At 33.6% G+C, this 24,015-nt stretch overlaps 1 protein-coding gene and 1 long non-coding RNA gene across 11 annotated transcripts; one reads left to right on the top strand and one right to left on the bottom strand.

Moving 5' to 3' along the window:
- Positions 1 to 9,359: 9,359 nt before the first annotated feature.
- Positions 9,360 to 12,182, bottom strand: LOC131632974 (transcription factor WER-like). The gene is made up of 3 exons (XM_058903682.1): positions 11,948 to 12,182; positions 11,664 to 11,793; positions 9,360 to 10,044 (listed from the first exon to the last, which is right to left on the bottom strand). The coding sequence occupies exons 1-3, from the start codon at positions 12,078 to 12,080 to the stop codon at positions 9,573 to 9,575; spliced, it is 735 nt and encodes a 244-aa protein (XP_058759665.1). The 5' UTR covers positions 12,081 to 12,182; the 3' UTR covers positions 9,360 to 9,572.
- Positions 12,183 to 14,672: 2,490 nt separating this feature from the next.
- LOC131632976 (uncharacterized) lies at positions 14,673 to 17,953 on the top strand. Of its 10 annotated transcripts, none has more exons than XR_009293197.1 (5): positions 14,673 to 15,157; positions 15,313 to 15,359; positions 15,424 to 17,437; positions 17,551 to 17,605; positions 17,743 to 17,953. It is a non-coding gene; the product is annotated as an uncharacterized LOC131632976 (long non-coding RNA). The 10 variants fall into 10 exon arrangements; XR_009293200.1 differs by having other exon boundaries at positions 14,673 to 14,976; XR_009293194.1 differs by having other exon boundaries at positions 14,673 to 17,217; positions 17,311 to 17,437.
- The last annotated feature ends 6,062 nt before the right edge of the window (positions 17,954 to 24,015 follow it).

Raw genomic sequence — 24,015 nt, forward strand, 5'->3', positions numbered from 1 at the left:
ACAACACCCTACCTAACAAAGGTTGTTCAACCATTATTATATGTCGTTCGTAACCGTTGTTATATGCTTTTTCGTAGTAGTATGTCAACCAGAACTCTTTGTGTTAAGTCTTTGTGTTTTGCTTGTTTTGTGTTCCAAAAAATGTTTTAAAAGTTATCCGGAATTCATTTTGTTTTTTAACCGATTTTTATGTTTCAGATTTGGAAATCCTTCTACAAATATGTTAGATACCTCTTATGCATTATCAACTATACAAAGATTCGATACACGGGAAAAGGTGATTAAGTGGATTAAAGAGGTTGGACTCAGAAATAAAGTGATTGCTATCATCACTCGTTCAGATACCAAAACATGCAAGAGGAGGAGAAGCAGCAAAGTAATATTTGATTATGATAAATATGGGAAATACAAGGATATAGATAGTGGAACATAAAGTGCGACTAAGAAATATGAATGTCCATAGATCCAAAGCTTTCAGATAAACTTATCGACAAATGAGACAAAATACTTGTTTCTACCAATGGTATAATCCTCAAGCGGGCCATATACATTGGAATGTATAACTTCTAGTATGCAGGAGGATCTCATTGGCATAATCGAAACAAAAGACTTTCTAGATTGCTTTCCTACTAAGAAACCTTCACAAAGTTTGTCAGACATCATAAGACTCGGTATACCAGTTACCATATCTTGAGTAATTAGTTGATTGAGTAACCTGAAATTCAGATGACCAAACCTCAAATGCCACGACCAACTATGCTTGTGGTCAACAACTATTTTTAGGCATTGTACCTCAGTCGAACTGATGATGGTATTCAATTTCCTATTTTTCGAAAAAGGAGACTTTAAGACCTGATTATTTTGAGTGTCAGAAAGTTCCAAGACTCCGTCTTTCGTAACCACTGGGAAAATTTTTTCAATCAATTATCCAACACTCAAACTGCACTTCATTCCAGGTACATGGAGTACATCTTTGATCATGGCTTTTTCTCCATTGCTCCTTTAAATAATTATGTTGCTAGTACTTTCTGATTGCAATGAGTTATTATTTCCAAGTTTTACCTTGCTCTTTTTTCGACTTTTCGAAATCTTCTAATCACACTTTTCTACCAGTCATGTGATTTTAGCAATCTTTGTTGAGAAACCAGATCTTAGAGTCGACATGCATCTATAACTATAGCTATAACCACCATATCTTCAGAATCATCTGAATCTTAACATGCAAGGTTTGCTCCTTCACCCTTGTCTTTTGTCGCTCCCTTGTCTTTTGTACCATTAATTCTTGTCGCTCATCTTTTGGAAGATTCAAAAGCCTTATCACCGACCTTATGCTTTTAAGGATTCACCCAAGCCTTCTTGCTTCGAGTCTTGTCTTCTTTTCTTTTGGACTTGTTGGAACTACCATGCTTCCTCCATGTATGGGTCTGCAGTGCTTGTATCGAATCCTGAACCTCATTCTTCTCGATAATCCATAACTTATGTGCCTCCAACGAACCAATCAAATCTTCAAATTTCAAGGTTTCAAGATTGTTGGATTCTTGAATGGCTACGATAACATGATCAAAGTGAGATGTCAGCATATGTATTACCTTCTCAACTATCATCTTATCATTTAGGGCTTCACCACAGTCTTTCATGAGATGGACAACATTTTACACCATCGAGACATAGCCTGCAATCTTTTCATCTTCTTACATCCGTTGTAATTCATACTGCCTTTGCAGCGGGTGCAACTTGTCTACTATAAACTTTTCACCTCCTTCATAATACTTGACAAGAATATCAGATGCCTCATTCGCTGATTCTACATGAGAAATATGATCAAAATGCGCCGCATCTACTACAGATTGAATACATAACACAAACTTGCAACCTTTCTTCTTGGCATCCTTGTGAACGATTCTATGAGCATTGATTGTGTTCTTAGCAAGCTCAAGAACGCCATTGGTAACCACTTCTAGGATTTCATGAAAACTAAATAAAGACTGCATCTGTTTACTCCACCAGATCTAATTTTTACCATCAAGAATTGAAAGAGAATTGAGAATATTATGCTATCATTCATCTTTGTAGCAAACACAATTCACGATCCTTGGAAACACGACCACCGACGAGTAGTTCTTGAAGAAAACGATCAAGAAAACAAATCAGAAGTTCTAGATGTCAATTTATTAGTGCGTGATACACTTGAATAAAAATAGAAAGAGAATGAAAAATAACTAACTAACTAACTTGCTAACAAATAACTACTTCCTCCTTTTTTTTAAATGTCACTTTCTTGATGAATTTTTATTCCTTTTTAATTGTCAATTACAAAGTTCAAAGTAACATTAATTGTATTTTTGTCAAAATTATCCCTTGTCATATATTACATAAAGAAAAAAAATTTAAATGAATGTAATTAATAGTTGAGGATATTTTAGGTAAACAAAAGTAAAAAGAATAACACTTAAAAATATGGAGAGAGTGATTAATTTTGAATTATATCTCAATAAGATAAAGGGGAATGGGTTAAAATTTTCCAAAACACTTTATCGTTAATATTTAAACAAAAATGCACGTTTTAAGCATATGTTAGCATTGGTCCGGGTCTTTTAAAACAATATTGCACATGACTTTTCTGGTAGAAAGCAAGAAAACGAGAAGTTTCTTAGCCATGGCACATGGGTATATTCGAGAAAAACAACGTGCTCTCATATTTCAAATGATAGCGTCATCAATTCACGTCAAGATAGTGATGTCAGGAAGAACAAGATAAGAACAACTCTCACTTTAAATAAAACACATCAAAAAGTAAGCGCGTTATCTCCAAAAACAAAAATTTCTTTCTTTACAAATAATTCTAATAATTATACTATTATTTTATATTATATTCTACGATATACAAAAAATCTAAATTTTGGAGTAGTTTTCTATTAAGTTTTTTATTATTTATTATTAAAAGAATTAAATTAAATTTTAATTTTAGTCAGATTTAAAGATATACTGTATAACCAAATGTGATTATGATATATGTCTCATATTTTAAAACACACTTAAGCTAGTTTAAGTAGGTGCCTGAAGATGAACACGATTGATAAGAATTTTGTTTATCAAAATAACCATGTTTCTCAATTTTTTTTTATAAATAAGGACAATATTATCCGGTGTTTCTGGGATACTGATTAAGGAACATTAAATACTTTATAAGCCCATTAATAAATATAGATTATTAATAGTGATAATTAAAAATTAAAATTGAAACATTGAAACGTCATAAATAATACTTTGAACATTACCTTTTCAATCCGTTAAAACTACAAGCAACTGTAACTTTTCATTCCGCCACATCTACTATTTATAGCACTACTTCTAATTGTTGTACTATTGTTTCAAAACACTTATAAGGTACATGATATTAAACTATAATATTTCAATTTTTATTTTATTATATGTATTTTTTATTATATATATTATTTGGTTTTTATGCTATATTTTATTATTTTATTTTATTTTTTAGTTTATTTTGTTTGAAAAACTAGTAAAATAAGTAGTTTCACACTTTGTAAGAGAGAGAAAGAGTCAATGAATTAATTTACTCCTATTTAATTATAAATACATAATAATTTAACATTTAATTAACATTATTTTACAAAAAACGAAGTATAATCAATGATATTAACGGTTTCTTATCCAGTGCCCCGGAGCACTGGTTAGCAGTATCCTATAAATAATTAAGTTTTTTCGTTATTATCTAAAGTATTTATGTTTTAAATATAAAAAATTGGCAGAACACATATCAATTCAATATGCATTCATAAAATATAGCTAATGCTAATTAAATTGAGGCATATTAGCCTTCAATTGAAATGACAACACAAGTAGATGAAAGTGTAAAATGGCGACAAATAAGTGCAAATGTCAATTTATTGTTCATATTTCTTGTACACAATTGTTTATTTGTCATACAGTACGGTCAATTCGATTGACGTTTTCATGTACAGTCGTTAATTCAATTGACATTAGCCTCTTTAATGCAAACGTTATTTGAATTAAACATGTGCTATGCGTTGTCATTTTTTTAATGGTAAATTCTTTGGTACCCATGAATTCAAGTTGGGTACCGGTACCTTTAGTATAAATTATTATTAAATATTAATTTATTTTAAAATAAATAAAAATAAATAAGTGACATGGCATAAAATTATAACATTTGATTGGTTGAGGGTACCGGTACCCATCTAAACTCAAGGGTACCGGAGTGTTCACCTTTTTTAATTTGAGAAATGAATATTTTGAGAATTAATAAGAAATTTTGGTTATTTAAGAATTTTATTTTAAATAATTTGATGATTTTGATTAAAAAAATCTATTGATTAGTTTAATATAAAATAATGAACATTAATTTATTTCTGAGTACTCTCAATAGTACTGTTGTATAATGTAATTTTTTGTGCTTGCATTTATAGTTGGTCAATGATACAGCTATTGATATATCTAAAGCCAGCCAAAACTTATGTGTCAATCTCACCATAGTAAACTATATTTATGGTTTTTGAAGAGAGTGTGTATTAACAAAAAGAAGAATGATGCTTGTAGCACTTATAAGCATGATCTTTGTTTCGATGATCAATGTCAAAGGTGAAAAATTCAAAAAAAAAATCAGGAAGAAGTTAAGAGAGGTGCTGGACATAGGGGAGAAAGTTGAAGAGTTTATTTATCCGGTCGAGAATAGGCTTCATCAAGGGATGGAATCAAAACAGAATTTAGCTTTCAATTTATCTAACCAGAAAAAATTATTTGCTAAGAAGAATTTCCTCTCTGGTGGCCTCCCTTTAACTTGTGATTCAATTTCCAGCACTGATATTAGAAACTGCAACAACAGAGTTGTTAATGGAGTTCTGAACAAAGCGTCGGAGGGGTTATGGAATTCTATGACAAAGTTGGGTATCACTAACATTTTCGAAACTTTTGACCCGATTTCAAGATTGAAGGAAATGGAGTTGCGAGACCACAAAGGGGATTTGGTGTCAAAGGGGATTGATAATTGTGTTCCTCCATGATTATTCTATCTTTAAACTTGCGATGAGGAGGGAACCGGGATAAGAGAAAGAGAGTCGATTTCCATATTCAAAAAGGTGACGTTGATCTTTGTTTTATTCAAGAAACAAAACTTAGTGGATTAGATTTGAATTTAGTCAAAGAATTGTGGGGGGATGTTAATGTTGAGTGGTCTTTTATGGATGCCAACGGAGCTTAGGGAGGAATTCTTACAATGTGAAAAAAAGAATCCTTTTCTCTCAACTTCACTTTTAGAGGAGAAGGTTTTCTTGGGCTATGTGTGGAGAAGGAGGGTAAATTAATTTACTTTGTAAATGTTTGTGCTTCTTGTGATAACGCAACTAGATCGAGAACTTGGAAAAAGATTTGTGAGTTAAAGAACAATAACACTGGGGGATCTTGGTGCATTGGTGGCGATTTCAATTATATTTCCTCTTTAGATGAAAGAATTGGAGTTTCTACTAGATGTTATAGAAAGGAGATAAGGATCTTCAACGAGTTTATAGAGGATATGGATTTGGTGGATCTACCCACGATTAGAGGCAAGTTTACTTGGTTCAAAAGTAATGGGAAGGCTATGAGTCGGTTTGATAGATTCCTTTTATCGGAAAGTTTTATCGAAGATTGGAAAGTGGAAGGGCAACACATAGGCGAGAGGGATGTCTTCGATCATGCTCTTATTATGATTTAAGCATTAAGAGTTTGCTAGATTTGTGGAAGAGGAGTGGAAAAAGCTCGGTTTCAAAGGGAGAGGAGATTATTGCTTGGTTGAAAAGTTAAAAACTCTCAAAAGTCAGATCTCTTGATGGAACAAAATGGTCTATTGTTGGATAGACCTCAAAATAGACAAAGCTGGGGAAGAGATGCATTCTTTAGATAACTTGTTTGTTTATTTTGCAGGTAACGTTCAGGAAGAGGTGGTTATGAAAAGACTAAAAGTGGCGGAGGATTTTCGGGATAATATAAACAAGAGAGAAGGGTTACTTAGAATTAAGTCGAGGAAACTTTGGCTTTCCGAAGGGGATGACAACACCCGTTTTTTTTCACAACTCTTTAAGAGATAGAAGAAGAAGGAATTCCTTATGTTCCATTGATACTAGGATGGGAAGATTGGAAGAGGTCATCGAAGTTAAAGATTTTAGCTTTAAGCACTTTGAAGGTTTCTATAAAGAAGAGGTTTGCTCTAGATCGGAGCCTCATGGGATTAATTTGAATTCCTTATCGATTGAAGAGTCTTTGGAGCTTGAAAAACCTTTTTCCAAAGATGAAGTTAAGGATGTTATTTGGTCGTTTGATGGGAGCAAAAGTCCGGGGCCGGATGGTTTTTCCTTGGAATTTTTTAAAAGGTTTTGGTTCCTCCTTAAAGATGATTTGATGAAGTTATACAATGACTTCTATTCTAAAGGAACTCTCATTAAAGTTATTACCTCTTCTTTTCTTATGCTTATTCCCAAAAATAAGAACCCGCAAGATTTGTTTGAGTACCGTCCTATTTGTTTAGTGGGGAGCATATATAAGATTCTTGCAAAGATTTTGGCGGCGAGAATGAGAGGTGTTTTGGATAAATTGGTTTCGCCTAATCAAACCGCTTTTGTTCCGGGTAGGAGTATGATGGATAGAGTTTTATTGGTAAATGAGATTCTTGATTGGGCAAAAAGAAAGAAGAGGGGGTGCCTTTTACTTAAAGTTGATTTTGAAAAGGCGTATGACTCGATTTCTTGGAATTATCTTAAGTAGATTTTGGGGAGAATGTGGTTTGGGAAGAGATGGTTGAAATGGATGGAATCTTGTATTTTCACTAGTCACATGTCCGTATTGGTCAATGGTAGTGCCACCAAAGATTTTAAGGTTCAAAGAGGCTTACGTCAAGGTGACCATATTTCACCTTTTCATTTCGTTCTTGCTATGGAAGGTCTCATCACTCTTATTAAAAATCGGTGGAGGTGGGTGATTTTAAGCCGTTCAAATATGGAGAAGAAGACTATGTGGATATTCTCCAATTTGCAGATGAGACCGTCATTATTGGAGAACCCACTTGTGATAACCTTTGGAGTATGAAAGTGTTGTTGAGTGGTTTTGAGCTTATCTCCGGTTTGAAAATTAACTTCCATAAAAACAACATTTTGAGTGTTCACATAGGTGAGTAGTTATTAAACTCAGCCACATCTTTCCTCCCTTGCAAAAAAAGGGGTTTTTCCGTTTAAATTCCTTGGCATTTGGGTTGGCGAAGGCGATAGAAAGAAGAGGGTTTGGAAGGATGTTGTTTCTAATATCAAATCAAGACTATCTATGTGGAAGAGTAGAAACATTTCCATTGGTGGAAGGGTGACCCTTATTGGTTCGGTGCTTAATGTCATCCCTATTTGTACTCTTTCTTTCTTTAAAGCACCGAGTAAAATCATCCAAGAAATTAGAGGTCTTCCTAGTAATTTTTTGTGGAACGGAAATGTGAATAAAAGAAGTATTCATAGGGTGAAGTGGGAGAATGTTTGTAAGCCTAAAGATAAAGGTGGGTTAGGTATAAGAGATGTTGGTGAAATGAATAAATCACTTCTTCTTAAATGGAAGCGGAGAATCTTGGAGGAGGATAAAGCAATTTGGAGTAGATTTTTACTTTTGAGATACCGCAACCCGAAACTTAAAGTGCTAGCCTCTTGTGAGGAATCTTTAAATTAGGAGGATTCTAGTTGGTGGAGAGATATTTTTCTTAATGACTTTAAAGAGGAGAACTCCGTTGAAGGCTTTACCGATTGGGTCAATTGCGATCTTAAGAAAGGTATTTTGTTCTAGTTGGTTGGGCGATCAAACTCTTTATGCTTCTTTTCCGTATTTGTTCGATCGTTCAACCAACAAACTTTGCTCGGTTAGTGATGTGATCTCTTGGAACAATGGTGCTTATACTTGGAATATTGGTGTTCTTTTTGGAATTGATTGCTTGGTTCCAACAGGCCCGATTAATTCCCATTCGGTCATAAATGGGATAAGCTCGGTTTTTAAGATCCATTTGAGGGGTCTAAGGGCGTTATTGAATGGCATTGCTCCAGATAATTCGGATTTTGACGACTTTCATTGGAAATTAAACCCTAACGGTATTTTCTCGGTTGCTAGTGTGTCCAACTTGGTGTCTAATGCAAAGGATCTAGCTTGGCCTATTTCTACTATTAAATTGTTGGATGTCATTTGGAAGGTCAAGATTCCGACAAAGATTAAGATATTTTCTTGGAGATTTTTTATTAATAAACTTCCTCTAAAAGACTTTTTGGCTCATAAAGGAATGTCTAATTTCACCTCTCTTGATTGCTTATTTTGTTCTAACCACCCGGAATCTTCAGAACATCTCTTCTTTCAATGTCTTGTTACGAAAGCGGTTTTGGAAAAGAATTTTCTTTTGGTTGGGAAATAATTTGGAGTTTTCTTTTGAAGAGTTCAAGAGTTTTGGTTGCATTCAAAAAAAGATGAAAAATGCCAACACTAGAGCTAAATTAAATTCAATTTGGTTGGCTTTAATTTGGTGCATTTGGTTAATGAGAAATGCCATTATTTTTTATAATGCTTCTTTTAGCTTTGAAGTGGTTATTTCCAACATTTTGTTCTACTCTTGGAGATGGTTGTGTAGTAGTGATTCCACTTCTAGGACTATTTTTTATGATTGGTACAAGTTACCATTAAACTGTTTTAACTCTATTTAGAGTTTTTTTCTTGTTGTAAGGATTCCACCCCTAATACGATATCTTATATCATTTCCTATTAAAAAAAAGGTTGTGATCGTATATGATGTATATTACAATTATTTTACAGCGTAAATTTTAATTAAAAAATATTATTAATATCTACTTTAAAACACTTTATATTATAAATTTTTTTACAAAGAAAGTAAGTTGAATTTTTAGGTTTTAAAATTTTGAGTTTAAATAAAAATGTTTGAAGAAGTATGAACAAATAATTTTTAATAACAGTCAAATGTATGGTTTTAATTTAAAGTCTAATTGCGAATTGCGATCCAGTGTGGCAGAAATTATAGTTGCAAAATGCAATTTAAAATCATGACTATATTTATTAACGTATTTCCTCTAATTATTTGTAAAGTCTATTATATTAAAAAAAATTAATTACTATTTTTTAAGCATCTTTGTCTGCTTTGCTTTTGTTGATTATGATCCTGAACATGGTTTCATTTTCAATATCAGTTCAAATATACAAAAAAAAAATTCTGACACATCAATACATATAAAAGTTCCAATTCAAGAGTTGTCTTCAGCAGAAAAATCAGTTTTCAAAATAATGAAATAAGTAAATACAAAAAAAGTCAACATGTTGTTTTAATATTTTGATATTGTTTAGATAACAGATTATCCTAGTGGGTGGAGATGTATAAAAAACACTATTGCTTCATTGAAATGGACTAGAAAGGAAACTTCAAATCTCTACCTCGTGACATTTAATTCGAATAATCCATTTTTGGAAATAGTCCAACTTATGATTGAAATAACAAATCATCAAAAAAAGCTCAAAAAATCAAGCAAAGACGATATTTAAAACATATATGAACCATCATAGTAGTCTGAAATCATCAACTCTATGTCATCAATAGAAATCTCTTTAATAGTTGATGTATCCTCTAGAACGAATGGTTCATTCCAAAAATTGCCCTCGAATTCTTCGAACGCCAACCATGGAACACCATTGTCTTCTTCCATCAAGGAACTATTCATGGAGCTAGGCGAATAGTTCTCTTCAGCTGATGTTTCTACCGGCATTGCCAATGTCGAGCTTTCTAAAATATAGTTATGAATGTCCTTATCAACATCAGAAGTAGGGCTTTGAGGTGTAACAGAATGCTGAATACTATCATTTTCTTTAGGAGTATCATATGATTCTGAATTCAACTCAGAATTTGTGGTTTTGTTGTCATTTAACTTTGAACACTTTTTTAAGTAGCTATGCCAATAATTCTTTATCTCGTGGTCCGTTCTTCCCGGCAGTTTTTCAGCAATCAAAGACCATCTAAGAAGGAATTGAAATTAGACAATGATTAATTATGTTTAAATACAACCAATAAAATCAAGTTGTAATTAAAGAAAATTATGCAACACGAATTTGAGATTCATTATTAGACCGGACCTCTTCCAATTATTGTCTATAGATATGTTTCGACTAGTATATAAACCCGTGATAAAATAATAAGGGTCTTCTAAAATCAATTATTTTGGTCTCTATCCATTGATTTGATATATAAAAAGTATTTGATGCATAAAATGAATAGATAAATATAATATAATATAATAATGATAAAATAGATATGATAAGTATATATATATATATATATATATATATATATATATATATATATATATATATATATATATATATATATATATATATATATATATATATATATATATATATATATATATATATATATATATATATATATATATTCATGTAAAATAGCATCTTATTGAAATACTATAAAATTTAATAAAATTATTAAAATAATTATAATGGAATTGCATTTTTTTTAGATAATTTTTTTTTTTAAAAAATTCATTGAAAGGAGTTAAAATTATTTTAAAATTCATGCATATAATAGTAATTTTATTTTAAATGTTAAATAGATAATATATATATATATATATATATATATATATATATATATATATATACACATTTATATATAATATTTATTAATATAAATTATACTTATTATTTTTTCCATTTTAAATAAAATATTTCAAAAAATAAATTAGTAATTTATTTTCTTAATATATTTCATTATTTTTAAATTCATCTAATATAAAGTTAACAATTTTAAATAAAGTATATGATATAATATATTTTTAATAAACTTACCATATTTGGCTATATTCTAAACATTAGATTTAGGCCAAATATGATAGAGGTATCTTATCATTTTTTTCTAGACCATCAAAATATAGTGTGATTGTTATTAATAATAGTTTCTCTTTTTTATTACAGTATTTTATAAGAAAACACTTAGCTTTCTCATCAAGGCCGTCTCAATTTTTTAGAGGCCCTGTGTATATTAGTCATGTTTCAACCATGACAAAATAATTAGAGGCCCTATTTACCCCCATAAGTGACAAAGATTTATGAGGACATATTTAATTAGGCTTTAATCATAAAAAGATTGAGGCCCCGTGCGGTAGCCCGTCTTGCACGTCCTCAAAGACGGCCCTGTTTCTCATGATGGTTTTTCTAGCTTAATATTTATCCTAACTTTGGTTTAAAACATCAAATAGCCGATCAATAATGTTTTTTATTTTTGTATATTTACAAAAACTAAAAGCATACATTAATAAATGAATTTTATTTTTAATAAATAACTTATTAAACATATAATAAGCTAAATTATCTAAATAATTGTTCAACTAAAATAAGTATCAAAGATTAATGATAGAAGGAATACTATACAGGCAATCTACAGTGTTATACTGCTTAAGAGTTGACCATATATGTATATTATATTGATTTATTTTTTTATAAACTTAGAAGCCTACCTTATATATATTTGTTTTTTTCTATTGACTCAAGAATAAAATTGTCAATTTGTAGAAAAAAATAAGAAAAATTAAAATTGTCAAAGCTGGAAATTTAATGTATACTTATTTCCAAGTTGTTGGTGGAATTTGATGATGGTTTCTTCTTCCTCTCTTGTGTAGTTTCCATGTTTAAGATTTGGCTTCAAGTAATTCAACCAACGAAGTCTGCAACTTTTTCCACATCTCGCTAAACCTGTGATTAAACATATAATTTAACATTATTATATTATTAATTCATAAATAAACCTAGCTTAAACTGCACATCAACAGAGGATCCATATCAATTAATCAATAATGCAATAAAATTAAGACATCATCAATCACTAATATTAATAACATAAACATACCTGCATGATTGGGGAGTTGACGCCAATTAGAATGACCATGTTTCTGAATATAAGCAGTTAAACACTCATCTTCTTCTTTACTCCAAGCACCTTTCTTAACTCCATTTTTGTCATAAAAAGGAGCTCTTACCATCTCCTAATGATTACTACCTTATTTAGAAGTTCTTTTCCTTTTATAGAATTTATTTATGTTTGGGAGAAAATTTAAATTAAAGCTTGTCTACACGTATGCATTGTTTTGTTGTTTGTGGTAAACTCAACCAGCTAGGCTCTCATATATATAGCAGTACTAGTATTAGTTTATATTTTAATACAAAGTCTTTAGCTTCCGCGTACGTTCTTTTTTATTTCCTGGCATTGAGATTTGAGAGAAACTACTATAATAATTTGTTAGAATTAATATGAATGAAGATAACTAGTTGTAAACTATTTATTCTTCTCAAATATAGGGAAATGGATATTCATATTCGTGTATATTGTCGTTCAACGTGTAAGTACGTAGTTGGTTATATGAACCGAGATTGCAATGGTGAAACTCAAAACCTGAATTAAAAAAAAAAATAGAATTATCCTTTATATAAGATAAGGATGGGTAGATAGAAAGACTTATAATATTGCTCATTGACTATATATTAATATATAGAATGACAGAAAGAGATCTAAAAATTTTGGCGTTTTCTAATTAGTTTTTTTCTTGACTTAGACAATGCAAAGTCGTATATGTAATTAATCACTCCGATCCACATTAAACTTTTGAAAAAATAAAAAACTTAAAATCATTGTCAAAGTGGATTCAATAAATCAAATTATTCACTTATTTTACTATGTATTTTATTTTTATGTATTTACTAGACTAGCAATTCAACCGCGTTTATGCTGTAATGGTTATAATATTAATGTAGAGGAATAAGGTACTATTTTAATTTATCAATATCAAGATTCAACTTCCAGTATATAACTTAGAAGGAATCAAACGATTACAAGCATGGAATGATAAGGAGAGAAATCTCAGTGTGAGGAAGAAGAGAGAAGAATATTCTCATACAAATCATTCACACCCTCAGTCTCAATCCCAATACTATAAATACTAGGGTTAATGGATGAACCCTTGCAGCTTCCAAGAAGGACGACGCGTCCTCATTCCTCTTCCCACTTCCTGATTTTTTGGCTGCCTAACAGCATTTGTCTTATTCTCATTCTTTTCCACCTGTCCGCTCTGCTGAGGTGACTTTCTCATTACAATACCTTCCCCTTTAAAATCAACCTTGTCCTCAAGGTTGAAGTTAGGATATTGTTCAGCCATCTCTTGAACATCTTCCCATGTTGCCTCGTCTATGCTCAAACCATTCCATTGAATCAGCACTTGCGAAATGGCTTGATCATGTCTCATGATAGTCCTCTGTTGAATTACTGTGGCAGGCTGTAAGATAGGTCCCAATTCATGTGTTGTCAAAGGCAAAGGAAGGTATGGCTCAGTATGCAATCCTTTAAACGGTTTCAATTGAGATACGTTGAACACCGGATGAATACGTGCCTCTGAAGGTAGCAATAGTTTGTAAGCCACTTGTCCTATTTTCTAACTAATAGTAAAAGGGCCAAAATAACACATTCCCAATTTCTGGATTTTTCTCAACACCACAGAATTTTGCCAATAGGGTTGTAACTTCACCAATACTTGCTCCCCCGCCGCAAATTGCACATCTCTTCGGTGTTTATCAGCTTGAGTCTTCATAACTTGTTAGGCACATTTCAGATTGAGTTTCAATTGTGCGAGCAATCAATCTCTGTCCATTAATTGCTGTTGAACACTCACAACATCAGTTGGGGAATGACAGTAACAGCTTATAGTAGGAGGTGGTCTGCCATATAATGCTTGGAAAGGAGTCATGCCCAAGCTAGTGTGAAAAGCTGTATTGTACCAATATTCAGTCCAATCAAGCACTCTAAACCAGGACTTAGATTTTGAAATGTGAAACATCGCAAATACATCTCAACACATTTGTTGAGAGCTTCGGATTGGCCATCCGTTTGAGGGTGGTATGCGGAGGACATTGCAAATGTAGTACCTTGTAATTGAAAAAGATCCTTCCAAAATTTACTCATAAACACTTTATCCCTATTTGAAATAATTGATTTCGGCATCCCATGTAACTTAACTACGGTGCGCATAAAAGCTTCAGCTACAGTCTTGTTGTTGTAATCAGCTTTCAAAGGGCTGAAGTGATTGTACTTCGTCAGCCTATCAATGACAACCATGATGGCTGTGTATCCATGTGAAGGAGGTAACCCGGTGATAAAGTCCATTGCCACATCTTCCCACACTTGATCTGGTATGGGTAATGGTTGCAGCAATCCCGCGGGAGCTCTAGTATCGTGTTTGGCCTGCTGACAAATGAGACAGTTTTGGACAAAAATTTTGATATCCTGTTTCATATTCTTCCAAAAGAATCACTACAAGAATTTTATTGATTTGCGACACTTGAGTTGCGACCCTTACATTAAAATTGTCGTCTTTCAATATGTGCGACACTTACCACGACGGTTAAGGGCAACTGCCTTAATTTTTTTTTAACAAAATAGATAAGCCCATTTGCAAATAGACTCACGACGGTTGATAAACTGCCCTTACACCATGATCGCGACAGTTTTTAAACAGTCGCACCCTTCTTTATATTTGCATCCGTGCCTTATTTCCCCAAATATTAAAAAACTTTTGGCTCTCGGTTTTTCCCCTAAATCCAAAACAACTAAACCCTTTCAATATGACAGAAAGTTTCCCCAATCAAAATAATCACCTTTCAGCTTTTATCTTTCTTCATCTAAAACGAAGAAAATTTTCAGTTGTTCTCCATCATCATTCTATAACATTCTTTCTTCTTTAAGAAAAATTCTGCACAATGGAATATATTTCCTCTTTTCTCTGAAACATAAAGCTTCAATTTCAAATCGAAACATTGAAGGGAAGAAATAGCCGAAATATTTTGTTCGCTCGGCTAGGTCAAGCGTTCAAATCCCTCAAATTGAAATAGGTAAAGCATTCCTTTCCCTCAAATAGGAACATAGAAATAAATTTCCTTCTTTTACGCTTTCCTTTCCCCTCAAATTAAAATAAGGAAGATGTTTGTTTCCCTCAAATCGAAACAAATAAAACTTTCGTTTCGGTCAAATCAACACAATGAAAACATTTGTTTCCCTCAAATTAACATGCAGGTAACAACTTCTATATCTTACCATGTTTCTTTTAGGAATATGTGTTTCCTATTTGTTTGTATTGAAGGTTCATGGTGTTGTGTTTGTTCAGTGCTGCAGGATGATATATTTTATTTGGATAAATGTTCTTTAATGTCTCGTTGTTTGTTTTGCAGCATTGTCCAGGAACCTTATCTGGAAGAACTTTCAGAGCTACTCATTGGTACTACATCTATTTCACAAAAGACTTGTTTCATTGTTATACTCATTCTCTTTTCTGTATGCAGACCAAGAAAATATTTCCAACCGACATCAGTACTTTTATAAGGTATCTCAGTCTATTAACTATTTATGTTTGAAATTCGAAATTATTATTTCTTTCAATCTATTGGCTTCAAGATGGTTCTGACTTTGGTATGACTCCTTATATACACGAGAAATTTTTCTTTCCAGTTCTACAATGATATGCTTTTATCTATATGTGCACTTGTCTCTGGAGGAAATCCCCTACCTAAGAAATTGAAGCCATTTGCTTGTATAGTATGATAAGATAGTCAAAAGGATATGTTACTTATTTTTCTTATTTTTCTTAGAATCAAAATAAGGTTGTAAAAGCTAGTAATTTAGCCAAGTCACTTTTGGAGGCAGGTCAGCAAAAAGCTCATGATGTGATTATTGCATTAGATTTCTAAGCATATAGTGGATTTCCAATGAGAGGAGTGAAATGAATCAATGTTTCTTAATGCAATACTCGCTATCAGCTCCATAAAGGTTAGTCTTTAGTGAATAATTAAAGTTTTAATCATAAGTCCAATTAGATATCAATGTTTAGATATATGTTTAATTGTTGTTTTATAAAATAATAGTACAAATATGTGAATGGTAAAATTTCATTGGATAATAGATAATTGTGTGATAATAAGGAATTTGTTTTGTTATTCTATAATGTTTGGTGACAAAATTATATGTAAATGATGATGATAACTTCCCTGCACGTTGTCTAAGAGTATGTTTAAATTTAGATTACAAAAGACTACTTCAAAAATCTAAATTACTAGAGTTGCTTTCGAGTTGTATGATAGTTTTGGCTTTGGAAATAACAACTTTATTACTTTGTTATCCTACTCGTTCACTCCACTGGTTGTTCAATAGGTTTGAACAATTCATGATAGATTTTTTTGCAGAGATTTCAACTATTGGAGAGATTTGGCACATGAACATTGTAAAGATGCAATTATTTTGTTTTCATGAGGATTCTAATTTTTTAATGTATGAATATAGAGAAACTTAATTTAAGTTCAAAAATATGTTCATTTTTCAACTTGATAGATCAAGTTTTCCGACGTATGTTACATACTCTGGATTGGCAAAATTGATTGAATTTTAATTCTCAAAATAATTTCTTCTGTGGTTGAATCATATAAATAAAGTTCCTGGAGTAAGAATAAGTTTAGTACAAAGGTACTACAGCGAGTATAGTTTTACTAGTTGAAATACTTTTCCGTCTATAAGAATTAATACAAATAGACATTGGCTGAATTTATTTCTTTTTCCTTACCCTTCTCTAACAAGGTGAAGCTATTTTCAGATTCTGGATCAATACAAGTTAGAGCCAAGGCTACAGTGTGCTCCATAAGAAGTTAGATTTCCAATTTGTACAATGTTTTTTAAAAAATTGGAATGTCATTTTGTATTAGCAGTTAGAATAAATTTTGTATTTTTTGAATGTTTACTTTTAGATAACTTCCCATATGACGTGAGTCTCTGTTACATTTAAAGTTATCTTTTCATATATCTCTGTAGGTGAGATTATCTTTGAATTAAAATACAGTGTTATGATTTATCCTATGAATCAAGAGAAAGAAGATAGGACTGCAAGAACACAATAGAATGTCCCAAGCAGGTAATTAGGTTGGTGGGCTGGGGATGTTGAAGGAGTTTATAACTAAGATTTTTTATTTTGTGAATAAATCAAATTCATAATTTGTGAAGGCAACCCTGTTTGTGTATCATGCGATTGCATTAGGTTCTAGTCCTGAATTTGTAAGCAACTGAAGAATGGATGAATGAAGATTTCCAATGTATGACTTTCACACCTTGTATGATCTATATATATATATAGAGGTGACACTCCATATTATATTTTTCTTGTGACAGATTTCTTTTCCCACCAGGCTGAGCAAATCTTTTTTCCCATGCTTGCTAATTGGAAAAGAGAGTCTACAATGGAAGATATTTTATTGCAATTGAAGAAAGATATGATGTCTCCATGAATTCGGAAGCTAGCTCAGCCTCCTGAAGGTGTGTCACTCTTATTTATGACCGTTACTACTTGCTAGAGTTTTTATAATTTTGTCCTCCATTATAGTAATTTCTATCAGCACAAGTTTGGTTTTTGTTGTTGGCTAATTTAGGGTACAACTTCTGTGGTATTAGCAAGATTGCTTGATTCCCTTGAGTTAATCGGAGGTAATCTCCACAATCTTTTAACTACCAAATATTACATGTATTAAGAAGTGTAGTTAAGCTCAATTAGCAGTTAGATTATAAGGCTTAAATATTGTATTGTATAAAAAGTTCATCTATTTTTCTTTTGACATATGCAGACTCTAGTTTGAAGGATGAAGGCAAAGAAAATGGATTAAGTGGTAGAAGCAAAGCCATGGAACTTTAAATTTTGTATTTTTGTTTGAGTATATGGTTTTGTTTGGAATGGAACTTTATATTTTTTATAGAAATTGTTGCTTAACTGTTTTTTCATTCAGTTATATGTCAAAAACTAATGTTACTGAGGAATGACAAAATAAAGGTTGTTGATATATGGCAAAAGATGTGAATTTTTTGAACTTTTTTTAAATTAATTAATTTAGCGGGGGTTATGAACCTCCTTAGTTTGTTACAAACCGCCGCAATCCGGATTGATAATAAAAAACCAAATAAAATCCACGACGGTTTAAATCCGTCGCAATAAAGATTTCTAAAGTTACACCAAATAAAACCCACGACGGTTTAAAACCGTCGCTAATAACTTTCTAAGGCATTTGAATAACCGTCGCAATGTATAACGACAGTTGGAGTGGCGGTTTTTGCAACCGTCGCGATATAGCCTAGCGACACACATTTCTGCGATGGTGCAACAACCGTCGTAGATTCCAAATCGCGACGGTTTTAACCGTCGTAATGTGCAAACATAACCGTCGCAATCTATCAATTTTCTTGTAGTGAATTGAGCTGAAATTCGAGCCATTGTGTGTGCGATTCCTGCATGTCCACCCACAGGAGAAGAGTGAAACTCAAGTAACAATTTGGTACGCAATTGAGGATCATCTGGAACCACAATTCTGTCTTGCCAATAAATTAAACCGTCTTTCATGCTGAATTTGTGTCCCTGTACAGTGTCAGAATTGTGAAGTTGAGCCTGTAAATTACTGTCAAGTGTTGTACTGCTGCGTAAGTCAGCCAAGAGTGCTACTTCAGGTTTGGACCATGCTATCAAGCAAACTCTGGAAAGTGCATCCGCTGCTACATTTTCTTTGCCAGGCTTGTATTCAATTGTGAAGTCATAGCCAGTGAATTTGTGTAACCAAGCTTGTTGTTCAGGAGTTTGTAGTGATTGGCCCATCAAACTCTTCAAACTCTTTTGATCCGTCCGTATGATGAATTTATGCCCCAATAAATAGTGTCGAAATTTGGCAATTGCCTCTGTGATATTAAATAATTCCCTTGTATAGGCTGATTGTTTCTGCATCCGTGGTACCATCTTTTTTGAAAAAACGCAATTGGATGCCCAAGCTGGCTTAACACAGCGCCCACTCCCGTACCCGATGCATCAGTCTTAATGGTGAAATGTATGGAAAATTGAGGTAGATCCAGAACAGGCGCGGTATGGAAAATTGAGGTAGCAAGTTTCAATTTATCAAAAGCCTCAGTAGCCACTATCGTCCACTTGAAACCCTCCTTCGTCAACAAGTCAGTAAGAGGAGAAGCAATTGTGGCATAACCCTTAATGAATCTGCGATAATATCCAGTCAATCCAAGGAACCCTCTGAGTTGTTTGACGTTACTAGGTTGTGGCCACTGTAAAACCGTGTGGATATTGTCTTTGTCCATAGCCACGCCTGTGCCAAAAACTGTATGGCCTAAATAATCCACTTCCATCATGCCAAAGGAACATTTGGAGAGTTTAACAAACAAACAATTTTGTTGTAAAATCTTCAAAACTGTTTCTAAATGTTGGATGTGAGCAGCAAATGATGGGCTATACACCAGTATATCATAAAAAAAACCAATACAGACTTTCTCAAGAACGACTGAAATATTTGATTCATGAGACATTGAAAGGATGCAGGAGCATTAGTTAAGCCAAAAGGCATAACTAGCCATTCATATTGTCCCTGATGTTTTCTAAAAGCCGTTTTGTGGCGATCACTAGGCTCAACCAAGATCTGATGATAACCAGATCGCAAGTCGAGTTTTGAAAACCACTTAGCGCCAAATAACTCATCCAAAAGTTCATCCACAGTGGGCATAGGAAAAGAGTCCTTCACAGTGATTGCATTGTGAGCTCTATAATCTGTACAAAACCTCCAAGTCTCGTCTTTCTTTTTAACCAAAACAATTGGTGAAGAAAATGGACTGCTACTTGGTTGGATAATACCTTCGGTGAGCATCTCTTGTATCATGGATTCAATTTGTTCTTTCTGGCTCTGTGGATACCTGTAAGGTCGCACTTTGACTGGACCTTTGCCTGGCATCAATGGAATCGTATGGTTCTGAGCTCGTGGAGGTGGTAACCCTGTAGGTTTCTGAAAAACCTCTTTGAACTTGATTAGCACTATTATTAGATCCGGTTCCATGGGCTGGGGTAGCTCTAACCAACAGTCTGTTTCAGTGAAATGATCCGTTCGATGAACTGAAAAACAAGCTTCAATCGCATCAGTATGGTATAATCTCCTCATGTGATGTAACTGTGCTTGTTGTGGGCTCTGACTTCTTTCTCCTTATAATGTCACAAACTCACCTTTATCAAAAAATTTAATGGATAATGACTGATAGTCTGCTACATGTGGTCCCAATGTAGCTAGCCAAGTGGCTCCTAAGATCAAATCCGTTCCAACAATAGGCAATAAATACACAAGAATCTTGATGTCATGATTTTGGACAACTACACACAGTTCAGGAATAGACCCCTCTGGACTTAGGGAATTACCATTTCCTACCAAAACTTTAAAGAAAGGTGCAGGAGCTATCTCCATTTTCAAGAATTGGGCAATTCGAGGTTGGAGAAAATTGTCTGAATTACCCCCATCCACTAAGATTTGAATAGGTAGATTACCAATAGGTCCTGTAAACTTAATATTTCCAATACCCGTTGCTCCTTTCAAGGCATTAAAAGACAAGTGCAATTATAATTGTTTATCCTCCACAGCAGTCAGTTGAGTCTCGCTGCTTTCTTCAGAATCACTTGCAACATCCTCTATTTGTAATATCATCATAGTTCTATTAGGGCATTTATGGCTAAATGACCACTTCTCATCACAAGTATAGCATAACCCTTTATCCCTTCTAATTTGCATCTCTGCAGAACTCATTCTTTTGACATTTTGGTTTTTAGGCTGGAAACTCGTGGGTTTTGCATTTGGAGTAGGTAATAAGGGAGGTGTAGTTGTTCTGTTAGGGTTTGGGTTTTGGAATGTGTTTGTTAGACGATAGGGATGGTCTAGAGGGGAGTGAATAGACCACCTTTTTCTGACTTAAGAAAAATTTAGCTTTTGAAATGTGATTCCCCATAATCAAACTTATCGTCTTGAACGATCAAGTTATCGGGGACCGGATATGTGCAATAACCGAAACGGATGAAAATGGTAAATTTTAATTACTCGCTTTAACGAAATTATCAATTGGCTAGCATACACACTTAAAAGAGTCTTACTCGTAATGAACTGTTTAACTCAAATTGACCAAAAATTGAATGTGTAATTTTATCAAACACTTGGTGAGCGATTTTCACCAAGCTTCAATTTTTGCTCAACTATGAATTTTCACCAAAAACGAATATTGAAAAGATAAAACTAAAGACGATAAAGAACAAGAGATTTGTTAAGGCAGTTCCTCTATCGTCCTTGCATGAGTACGTCTTCCTATAATTTCAAATGAAATTAGAAAAGTTTTATTTGATTGCAACATGTTTAACAAGGAAAGAGTTTACCAATCACCAACTACACACATGCAGTAAAATTGAATACAATTCTTTCCTCCCCTTGATTCAAGTAGAACCAAGTCAATGTCAATGATCTTCACCGATCAAGACCCCGATCCTTCCTTTTCAATCCTCCGGTTGTAGCAAATTTGATGAGCGAATCTATAATCCCTCAATTCCTTATGCTCGGCTGAATTGAACCCAAAGCAAAGCGATCGTCAAAAACCTTCAAATCACACCCTTGATGTAGAAGGAAAAACCCTAAGGTTTTATACAAGAAACACCCTCAACAATCTTCACTCGAACAAGACAATAGTCTACCGTCGAACCTTATCAACGCACGTTCCTTACTTCAATCGAAAAAGATTGTTATGTGTGATTTTCGATCAATAAGCGAAAGGTTGAAGATGAGAAGAAGCTTGAGTATATCTTTCATGTTTCTTGTTAATTTTGCTTGAGAATGGTCAAAGACAATATATACCACACCCTTTGCATTAGCCACTTAAACTCTGTAGAAAAACCAATAATTTTAGCGATAGGTCGACCTGTCCATCTGTGTAGGTCGACCTATTTCAGTTCTGCACTTGTTTTTGGATCAAACGTGACACATGCGTCGACCTGTAGGGTCGGCGTGCGCATACCCGAGGTTTCCCCAAAGTTCCATGCGTCGACCTATAGGGTCGGCATGCGCATTCTCGAGATTCCCTTTAAGTTCCATGCGTCGATCTGAATTAGCAATGCGTCGACGCATTCTGCTCCATCACAGAATTTTTCTTAAGTCCACCAAATAGGTCGACCTGTAGCATCAGTGCGTCGACCTGTTGACTGAATTTTGCCAAAAATGCATTTCCTTAATGCATCCACTTGATTCCTTTGTTTCCACATTAATTATGTCAAATTCACAATGTTTTGACATCATGAAAATACACATTTGCCCTCACATACTCCCCCTTTTTGATGATGGCAAAACTTGGGAATTTTGTCGAGTGCACTAAGCAAGTTCTCCCCTTGTCACAATTCCTTTTCATTATTGCTTGCTCCCCCTATCTTGGTGCATATTTTTGCTGCAGTGTCTAGGCTAATCCAATACCTTCTCCCCTTTTGACAACATCAAAAAGAGACAAGCAATGTTATACATATATGGTGGGTATGATATCATTCAATGTTGATCATAAACAAACCCTTTTGCAATCATAGTCAAATAGCACTCATTTACATAAAACGATGCTAAAGACAAAATAAAAAGGCAACAATAACATAAATTACCAAACAAGCCATGAGCACATAGCTCAATGTATCATTCTTACACAAACACATAATATAGGTAAGAATTGTTCAGATAATACAATAAAATAAAGTACACAAAACATATAAATTGTTCATATATTATGCTAATGATTCATGCATGAAAAAAAGAGACTATAGGCTTCATCATTATCATCTCTCTCTTAAGCCGGAGGTGGAGGTTGAGTAACATGAACTTGAGGAAACGGATAGTGTTGCATGAAGGCATTTGTGAAGGAGGTGAGCTGGTTGCTTTGGGAATCAATCATACCATAAAGCTTATTGTACCTTTTCTCTTGAATGGTTGAGTAAGTCGTAAATTGTTCACCTTGCTCAGTGACACGGGTGGTCAAAGTAGTAAGGCGCTCATTCATTAAATTTTGATTCTCAATTTGTTGAAGGCGCATAGCCTCAAGCAAATTTGCAATATTGGAGCTTTCATTTCCAGCACCCACATCTTCATCTTCATCTTCACCTTCATTCTCTTCGCCTTCTTCAACATCCATATCATCTTCATCATCACTGTTTCCTCTGTTTAGGTCCACATTGTTTCCCCTTAGCAAAGCTTGGTAGGATCCTGAGGTATGATTGTAGAAGAATCCCATCATGTTCAAAGTTTTCTTGGTGAACTCTTGGTCAATTGGAATGGTCACCATGGGAAGATGTTGAATCCCAATATTTTCCTTGTTCAGCACCCATTGGATGAATGAGGCGTAGCAAAGTGCGGTGCCTCTACCGGATTCTTTCAACTCGAACATCCTCTTTGCGAAGAAGTGAGGCCAATTCACTTGAATTCTACTCTTGATCAGACAAACCAGATATACCTCTTGTTGATCTACACGATAGTATCCACCTTGCTTAGGTCGGATAATTCGTGCCACAATCCACTGCAAAATTCTATCAACTATTTTCAGCAATCCAGTAGTGGCAGTTCTCGGAAACAAATTGCTCTAAACAACATGATCAGCACGGGGGGCGCCTCAACATATTGTTCAAGGCAACATTGTAGAAAATCCGAACCAATTCCTCATTATAGTCATGACTCAATTCCAAAAATGTACTCAATTTTTGAATAGCCAGCAAATCATTAATCTCTTGCAGATGTAATCTACGTAGGGTACCACTAAACAACATGAATTGCTTAATAATCTTCTTCTTGCTAAACTTAGAGGAGTAGGATTCAACTAGTTCATCAGGAACAAGAGAAAGAGTAGTTACCAGTTCAGGTTGTTGAGAAGAGGAGTCCCCCTTGTGAGCTCTCTTCCTTGAAGACTTGTGTGATGCCATGGATGAAGGATTGATATGATTTTGAGAGAAATTTGAGTTGGGAAATTAGTGTTTGCAGAGGAGAGGTCGACGGTGCAGAGAGAAAGAGGAGGAAATGATTTTTACCTTC

This window comes from Vicia villosa, unplaced genomic scaffold (assembly GCF_029867415.1).
Source record: "Vicia villosa cultivar HV-30 ecotype Madison, WI unplaced genomic scaffold, Vvil1.0 ctg.001057F_1_1, whole genome shotgun sequence".
In the NCBI taxonomy this organism is placed as follows: Eukaryota; Viridiplantae; Streptophyta; class Magnoliopsida; order Fabales; family Fabaceae; genus Vicia; species Vicia villosa.